This window comes from Sander lucioperca, chromosome 11, assembly GCF_008315115.2.
Source record: "Sander lucioperca isolate FBNREF2018 chromosome 11, SLUC_FBN_1.2, whole genome shotgun sequence".
NCBI lineage: Eukaryota > Metazoa > Chordata > Actinopteri > Perciformes > Percidae > Sander > Sander lucioperca.
The window spans coordinates 26,960,683-26,970,056 of NC_050183.1; the positions used below are offsets into that span (position 1 = coordinate 26,960,683).

Sequence of the window (9,374 nt, forward strand, 5' to 3'; positions counted from 1 at the left end):
TTTGTTGAAAAAAGTAATAAAAAGTCATAGTATAGTTTGTCGAAAAAGGTCATGTTGAAAAAAGCAATAAAAGAGTAATGGTATTGAAAAAGTATGTTGAAAATAAGTAATAAAAAAGTCATAGTATAGTATGTCAAAAAAAGCCATAGTATATGTCGAAAAAAGTCATAGTATAGTATGTCAAAAAAAGACATAGTTTTACATATATTTTGGGTACATGGTATAAGCCCTTTATAGCCTACTCAATGTCATGCATCTAGAGGGTCATTGTACAGTGGATAAGCTCTTGTATTACTTTTTCCGACATACTATACTATGGCATTTTTCGACACACAACTTTTTTCATCGGTCTTCGGGCAACTTACATTCAATATAACAAAAGCCACTATTAACTATTTTTATTATAATTATAACACATTATCGCAAACATTAACAAACTGGCAGAAACATCACCAAATAATGTAAAGTGGTCTTCTAAAATTAAAGTGTACAGCTTCTTTGTTTATGAACAAAACATTTAAATGATTTGCATTGACATTTTTTATTAATTTAAACTGCCCGAGCTAAGCAACACACAAAAAAAAAATGTGTGCAGTTTAAAACCAGGTAATAGTGCAACATATTTGCCAGTTATGGGCACATAAGAGTCACCGTTATCAGTTCGGTCTGGACAAAAAGTAGTTTCCAAATTAGTACTCAGCTGCCTTTGACCTAGAGCTTAGATCGGCCCAAAAAATCAAGCCCGAACCTGCCCGAGCCCGAGCACGTTGTGTCCGAGCCCGGCCCGGCCCGGCCCGACACATTAACTGTAATTATGAGCCCGAGCCCGATTTAAACCCGACAATTTTTTAATACGTGGGCCGTTATAACTGACCCGGTGTGATGCGTGCGAGAGGAGACTCCGCGCATGACACGTGCTGCATTTTGTAACTGCAGCCTAACTTTTGTACACATTTGTTACTTTTATATAGCCTATATATATATTTATAATAGTTCTGATTATGGCATAGCTATCTCCCCACCCAAATAGGATAATAAGGTAATGGATAAAAAAAAAAAAAATTTGCTATAAATAAAATTGCTTGATCAAGGCCTGGTCCGGCCCGGGCCCGGCCCGGCCCGAGGATGTGGCGGAAAATAACGGCCCGAGGCTCGGGCTTGGGCCGAGAATCTAAACTCTACTTTGACCTGATTACACAACGGTAGTTGATGTTAATGGCATTTTTTACTTTGGTTTAATGGACATGTATTACAGGCCAACATAAACTAAAGGAACAGGAGAAAGATAGAAGAGTTTCACCTAAGCAGCTACTTAGGTGAACTAGGACAAGTCAAAAAGGAGAGGTCATCATAGCATGGAGAGGTTTGTTGACCACACCACAGATCCTCTCTGCACACAAAACAACCAACGCCAGGATATTCATACTATGACTAAAAACAATTAAAAATCTGACACCTAAAAAGAGTACTGCACAGAACACAACTCTAGTGCGAGTACAACTCAAAAATGATTTGGCTTCATTTCCAATCATGGCTGCATACTTTTTCCCACAGCTGTTTGAACACATAATGACTGACATACGGTACATGGAGGTGTTAGAGAACAGAGCAAAACGTGAGAAATTCAGCTTTGTAAAATCTTTAAATATATATATAGATCTGATGTCATTTTCAGTTGAGGCGCACTGTAAGGTTACAAGGATGGTCATACTGGGATGCTTAGTGAAAGGGGTGTGGGTTTAAAGCCTGACATCCGAGGCGTCGGGGATTCTCCTCCCCTTTAGCTCTATTTTATATCTATATCCATTTTGCAAGAGCACCGTGGCTGCATTTGGGTCTCAGCACCGCCCCAACATGACTGTGATTGGTTTAAAGAAATACAAACAATCCAGAGCGTTTTTCCAGCTATACCAGAATGTTAACTCGTGCAGCCAGACCATACTCGCGCTGTGGCGATAGGTCTGGCAATGCGAGACTACTTGTGAAGGAACGCAAAAGTTAATACACAGGAACACATAATTAGTTTTTCCCACTGTGATTTTCTGGGGACTCCGTACTATTGTCGTAATAGACCCACATCACCTCAGCAAGTCTAAACAATACTCTCACAACTAGATCAACCTGCTTAAATTATATATATTATAATTACAGGGCAATACACTGGAACTGTTTACGAACCAATTAATCCCAATTCCAATATACCAATAAAAAAACACTGGTGCAAGTGTGGTTTGAAAAGGCTAAAAGCAGAATTGATTCTATACCATATAGGAAAAAAGCAGCCAGGAGAGCTAAAGATAGTAAACCTTTCAGTTTACTTAAGTTAACATAAAGGTAAGCCAGACAAACCTGTGATACCACACTGTGAACAAAGTATTTAAACTACACCCAAATAGGAAGAGCAGGGCTGAGCAGCATGGGAGCACATCTTTATCTTTATGTTTTTCCTTTTGCTTACACATAACAAGATGCAAAAAATGTGGCTATTGTCTGTTATAATTTCTCTGGTACTGCAATTACAAAACACTAATGTTGTAATGCTTTTAGGTTCCTGAAAGGTACTAAATCTTTCACACACTATTAAGTGAAGGGAATATATCAAGGCAGCCACCAGCCTCAGCCACACTAGGTGAAAGGTGAGGCATTACTCATTGCAGAGACTGATTTGTCGCCCTACAACCTTAAGGAGAGAAATGCAGCTTTAGTGGCCCTGTTTCAAAAGCAACACAAATCGAGGGCCAAAATCTTAGCATGGGAGTTGTATCCTGTCATGAATCCCCAAAGCACGAGAACAACAAGGCTTACTTGACTTTGTATGTTATACCTAACACCGCAGAGAGACAAAAAACTATGTATTAAATATATGACTTACAGGTTTGGTACAAAAATATACATTTAGATTTGAAAGTCAGTGTGCGGGACTGACAATTTTTCAAAGAGTTAACCGTACAGCTGCTATGTGTCAGTTCAAAGTGTGACGAGGTTCTCTGCGATGTAACAGAGGCTGTAGAAGTTGCAGCCTAAGCAGCAGAGGTTACAGAGGGAGGACAGCAGTCTGTACAGCCACAGACGACTGCTGAGGTGTCTGTATTTGACGTCCGTCTCAGACAGCTTGGCGTAAGCTTCGCGATTCGACGAAAGGCCGATGTCCTGACCCAATCCGCACGCCTGCTCGATAAGGTGCATGTCCGCCATGATTTCTGATGTCATTTGGCCAAACCACTGAGCGTTGATAGCCGCGACTGTCACCGACACAAAGAAGATGAAGATCTGGTGGGGAAAGTAGAGTCAGAGATTAAAGAAATATTCTGAAATTGGTTTTATGCAATGCGATGATGTTGAACACGCAACACACCTGAAAGGATTCTCTGTCGTTCAGCATGTCGCTGGGATGATGCACAGCGTAGATAGTGAGGTTAAAGAAGGCACAAGCTGAACCCAAGTGGAGGTAAAATGGGACAAGGCGACTCTGGATAAACCCATAAGTGTGTCTGTTCAGGTGGTTGTCCATTACAAAGCCTGAGCAAAAAACAGAACAACGCATTAGCACTGTAGGGCGCCTACTGGCTCTTAATTCATAAAAAACACTCACTCATCATGGTCTAACAGGGACTACTTTTACATGGAACCGAAATATCCTGAAACTGAAAATAACAATTTCTGATGACCTCTACCCTAATTAAGTCAAAGTTAATTCATTTGAATAATCAAATTAAGATGTACGGTATCCCAAATCTAGTATGACTTATCACACTATGTTTATCAGAATTTCCCTGATAATTTCAGACGCATACATCAATCCAAATGCTTGATACATGCTTACTCTGCTCTATGGTTTTAAGTAGACTGTTACAACACTGTGTTTGCCTGAATACAGAGACAAGGCTATACCTAGGCCTGTCACGATAACAAATTTTGCTGGACGATAAATTGTCCCAGAAATTATTGCGATAAACGATAATATTGTCGTTCTGAGACCATTTTCATCCAATATAATGATAATGGCATAATAATGCAGGTACACCTTTTCAAAGATCAATAAACTTTTATTTCTGAAGAATATTTAACACTGGAACTGGAAGACATTTTAAATATCCACAATATGTCTTTGATCTCCTTTAGTATGTCGTCTTTCACGCTGTTGTAGAGTTGTGGAATTGCCGTTTGTGACACGTATGTTCTCCCAGGTAATTCATACTGGCTGTCAAATGTTTGCAGCATTAGTCGAGTGTTTGTGATAGACTGCAGACTCTGTACTGCATTTAACAATTATTTATTAAACACTAAATATTAAATGTAAATAATACATTATATCTACCTATTTCTATGTGACTATCTGCCACATGGCGAGTAAATGTTTGAACCAAAATAGCTCTGTTTTTCAGTCTTCATTTTGGCGAAGGTGCAGCTATACTTTCTTCTGCTCCTCTGCTGGTCGGAGCTTCGCGGCGGGCCGACACACACACGCACGCACGCACGCGCGTGCGCGCACAAACAGACGCCAGCCACCACGTCACTTCTGTTTACTGATAGCTAGCGTTTACCTTAGGCTAATTTATTAGCTAGTAAGTGGCGATTTTTGACAAGCAGGTAACAGAGTCTCAGTTCACCGTCCGGGAGCCTCTGACACACTGACAGCTGTAGGCTTAATGCCGGTTAATGTTCTGTGCATTGTCGGACACATACAGCAACTTTCCTGAAACCGCTTGCAAGACTGACAAGTCCACAGCGGCGTTTATGTCCGTGCCTGTCTCCACCGCCTCCACCTGCAGGTTGTCAACTGCGTGGTTTGGAATGAAAGGGAGAAAACCGGATGCCGAGTAACACGGCGGATATCGCTCATATACGTCTTCTTTTTTTGACGGCGCCTTAATGGCAAAGTGCTGCGGAAAACCCCGCTCCAACTACTCGCATTTTCTGTCTCTCTCTCTCTCCGCAAGGAGTCCCGCCTCCACACAAATACCATGCGACTCACAAGAGGGTTCACTCCTCGTTACGCTAAGGAACCGAGAGTGGTCCTCCATTCTCTGGTAGAGAGAGAGAGACAAGGAAAACAAACAAGCATGCAAATGGAAATTATCGCGGCCGGAAAAATTATCGAGCTCATTTTTTTTATCGTGCGATTAATTGATTTATTGACTATCGCGACAGGCCTAGCTTTACCACGATAGAAATGTGACAGAAACAGGGTGTGTGGTTAAATACTGGCAGGAAGCTCAGATGTTGCAAAGTACTGGTGATCAAGGGGTCATTTTCAGTTAATAATAGTAGAGTAGACCTTGGATTATTGGTGACTGAGCTAAAGCAAAACAAGTCATGGTCTGGGTGTAGACATAAAGGTGACCAATAAAAAAAGGTGCTTCACTGAGGTCCTGTTCACACTTGTTAAGTGGACACATCTAAATACAGGTGTAAACACACATTGAAAAGAACACTTCAGTCGTCATTGTGTTGTTAATACAGCATGACAAAATCCCTCTCCTGTGTGTTTCTAACTTTCTTGTGTACTTCTATAGTACGTGTCTGTGTGCATGGTACCAACTTGAAATAAAGGTGACCCAAATCTGCATTCCCCAGTAGGTGGAGAGCAGCAGCAGCTGCAGCAGCTTGACAGTGAACGTGGGCTCAGTGTTAGCGGCCATGCTTTTCCTGCTCAGCCTCTTTCTTCTCCAGTCTGGACCCCACTGTAGTCTCCAAAACAGCACCGTCAGGAAAGACCAGTAATGCTTTCTTTCGCTTGTGAGGGGGGGGCACTTGATGCTCCACTTGAAAGCCTCTGCAAAACAATACATGCAGTATAATAAGGATGTGATAACATGCAACATATAGTAAGAAAACTGGGTAAAAGCTTCTATGGTTTAACCCCAGTCAATGCAGGCCACATTTTTAGGATTACTGCCATGCAGACTGAAACTTAGTGTAATCATCCACACCTTTAGATAATAACTACACACCACTTACTGGGACAGCGGCAGCTTATCCAGTTTACCAAGTAGATAAAACAACCAACAGGGTAACGTTAGTGTTGTATTTCTGTCAATGCTGGAAGAAGTCTAGGACAATTATAGTGTGTACCCTAAATTAAACTTCCGCATTGTTGTCAAGGAAACCAGGTCGCTGTCTTGACCTCAGTGTACAGATATCAAACAATAGAAACAAACAATTCATTCTCAAAGTCTGCAGGCTAAAATCAAACTGTGCTGAATGATTTAACTCCAAACAACGCCGACAGCAGCTACATTTGGCAGCACCAAATCTTTAAAGTCACCTTTGCGAAAACAAACTATTTCGTAAGCTAATGCCAGCTATTACAGCTATACATGTACAAAAACACCACCGTGTAGCAACTGCGGTCAAGCCAGCCGACACTCGGATCTCCGTGGTCAACTCAGCCGACACTAAACTTGTAATGCGCTCTTATTCCGGCACGCGTGGTAAATGCATTCAAACGGCCCAGATCGAGTAGCGAAGTTGGCGAGATGATGCACATTGGACTACTTCCGGTTTTCAAAATAAGATGTTAATACAACGTACATATGAAAACTAGTAATGGATTATATTCACCAGAAGTAAAATATATGTAACCTGTGTCTGTCCTTTATACAAAAAAAATGAGTGAATTGTGAAAGGAATGTATAGTTTGAGTTTACAAGAATACAACAATAATTCCAGACTGATTTATTTCAGGGGACACCTCTGACTACACCCATATTTAAAATCAGGCAATTAAACGGTATCAATTTGGAGATTTTTGGAAGCAAAGTCCCATACTTCTGCTGTGAAATGACTAAAAAAATTAATTTGGAGGTGCTATAAAAAGACTTTGGTCCATAGTTCCAGGCAATGACTGACATATTTGAGTACAGGGCATCACTTAATACGGTCATACTGAAAATCAAACATTTTTACTGTATAATTTTGGAGATTTCTGGAAGCAAAGTCCCATACTTCTGCTGTGAAATGACTAAAAAAATTAATTTGGAGGTGCTATAAAAAGACTTTGGTCCATAGTTCCAGGCAATGACTGACATATTTGAGTACAGGGCATCACTTAGTACTGTCATACTGTAAATCAAACATTTTTACTGTATAATTTTGGAGATTTCTGGAAGCAAAGTCCCATACTTCTGCTGTAAAGTGACTCAAAATATGAAACTGGAGGTGCTATAAAAAGACTTTGGTCCATAGTTCCAGGCAATGGCTGACATATTTGTGTACAGGGCATCACTTAATACTGTCATACTGAAAATCAAACATTTTTACTGTATAATTTTGGAGATTTCTGGAAGCAAAGTCCCATACTTCTGCTGTAAAATTGTTTGATTTAAAGTATGACAGTATTAAGTGATGCCCTGTACTCAAATATGTCAGTCATTCCCTGGAACTATGGACCAAAGTCTTTTTATAGCACCTCCAGTTTCATATTTTGAGTCATTTTACAGCAGAAGTATGGGACTTTGCTTCCAGAAATCTTCAAAATTATACAGTAAAATTGTTTGATTTTCAGTATGACAGTATTAAGTGATGCCCTGTACTCAAATATGTCAGTCATTGCCTGGAACTATGGACCAAAGTCTTTTTATAGCACCTCCAAATTCACATTTTGAGTCATTTCACAGCAGAAGTATGGGACTTTGCTTCCAGAAATCTCCAAAATTATACAGTAAAAATGTTTGATTTTCAGTATGACAGTATTAAGTGATGCCCTGTACACAAATATGTCAGTCATTGCCTGGAACTATGGACCAAAGTCTTTTTATAGCACCTCCAAATTAATTTTTTTAGTCATTTCACAGCAGAAGTATGGGACTTTGCTTCCAGAAATCTCCAAAATTATACAGTAAAATTGTTTGATTTTCAGTATGACAGTATTAAGTGATGCCCTGTACACAAATATGTCAGTCATTGCCTGGAACTATGGACCAAAGTCTTTTTATAGCACCTCCAAATTCACATTTTGAGTCATTTTACAGCAGCTGTAAGGGACTTTGCTTCCAGAAATCTCCAAAATTATACAGTAAAAATGTTTGATTTTCAGTATGACCGTATTAAGTGATGCCCTGTACTCAAATATGTCAGTCATTGCCTGGAACTATGGACCACAGTCTTTTTATAGCACCTCCAAATTAATTTCTTTAGTCATTTCACAGCAGAAGTATGGGACTTTGCTTCCAGAAATCTCCAAAATTATACAGTAAAAATGTTTGATTTTCAGTATGACCGTATTAAGTGATGCCCTGTACTCAAATATGTCAGTCATTGCCTGGAACTATGGACCAAAGTCTTTTTATAGCACCTCCAAATTAATTTCTTTAGTCATTTCACAGCAGAAGTATGGGACTTTGCTTCCAAAAATCTCCAAATTGATACCGTTTAATTGCCTGATTTTAAATATGGGTGTAGTCAGAGGTGTCCCCTGAAATAAATCAGTCTGGAATTATTGTTGTATTCTTGTAAACTCAAACTATACATTCCTTTCACAATTCACTCATTTTTTTTGTATAAAGGACAGACACAGGTTACATATATTTTACTTCTGGTGAATATAATCCATTACTAGTTTTCATATGTACGTTGTATTAACATCTTATTTTGAAAACCGGAAGTAGTCCAATGTGCATCATCTCGCCAACTTCGCTACTCGATCTGGGCCGTTTGAATGCATTTACCACGCGTGCCGGAATAAGAGCGCATTACAAGTTTAGTGTCGGCTGATTTGACCACGGAGATCCGAGTGTCGGCTGGCTTGACCGCAGTGTGTAGCACATGATAAAAATAGACTAACAGCTAGCGTTAGCTTAAGTTAACTGTGGAAGTTAGCGTTACTTAGAAAACTATTACTGCAGTTCCCAGTCCTTAACGTCAGCAACCGTCACCTTTTATAATCTTTAAAAAAACACAGAGGGTTGTCTAACACTATAACTTTTATTGTAAAGACTCTTGAGTACAGCCTACCTGTGTTGAACAAGAATTCCAGACAGCTTGTTGCAGATGTCTTCGGCTCTGGTAGTAGACTTAGCTGCTGACAGTAGCTAACAGCTTCGCCTTCGCTGCTAACTCACTTTACAACAAGTCAGTGTCAGTAGAAGGCGGAACCGAAATTGTCACATCAGTATTTCTCATATGTCAATGGTATTTCTATGGTCACCATGTGCTCTGGAAAAAATCCCGAACAGCTCTTAACCTTAACAGACTCCCATTTAAAAGAAGTTGAAGGATACAGAAACAAAACAAATGAAAAGCTTAGCTTTGCACTGTGCTGTTATTCAAATAGTCAAACAAGTCTATGGGGTGAAATATGTGCCACCAGAAACTGAATTTGAATAATTTATATTTGAATTTGAATTGCTAAACTTGAATAATTGCACTGAAAA

At 39.7% G+C, this 9,374-nt stretch overlaps 1 protein-coding gene across 3 annotated transcripts; it reads right to left on the reverse strand.

Annotated features, from left to right (window-relative positions):
• Positions 1-382: 382 nt before the first annotated feature.
• Positions 383-9,112, reverse strand: si:ch211-121a2.4 (transmembrane protein 205). Of its 3 annotated transcripts, none has more exons than XM_036007260.1 (6): positions 8,956-9,112; positions 5,752-5,776; positions 5,543-5,711; positions 3,356-3,519; positions 1,189-3,270; positions 383-711 (listed from the first exon to the last, which is right to left on the reverse strand). In XM_036007260.1, exons 3-5 carry the CDS (start codon positions 5,640-5,642, stop codon positions 2,968-2,970), a joined length of 567 nt encoding a protein of 188 aa, XP_035863153.1. In that variant the 5' UTR covers positions 5,643-5,711; positions 5,752-5,776; positions 8,956-9,112; the 3' UTR covers positions 383-711; positions 1,189-2,967. The 3 variants fall into 3 exon arrangements, with proteins under 3 accessions (XP_035863153.1, XP_035863154.1, XP_031167731.1); XM_036007261.1 differs by having other exon boundaries at positions 1,189-2,930; positions 2,966-3,270; positions 5,543-5,776; positions 8,956-9,094; XM_031311871.2 differs by having other exon boundaries at positions 5,543-5,776; positions 8,956-9,093.
• Between the last annotated feature and the right edge of the window lie 262 nt (positions 9,113-9,374).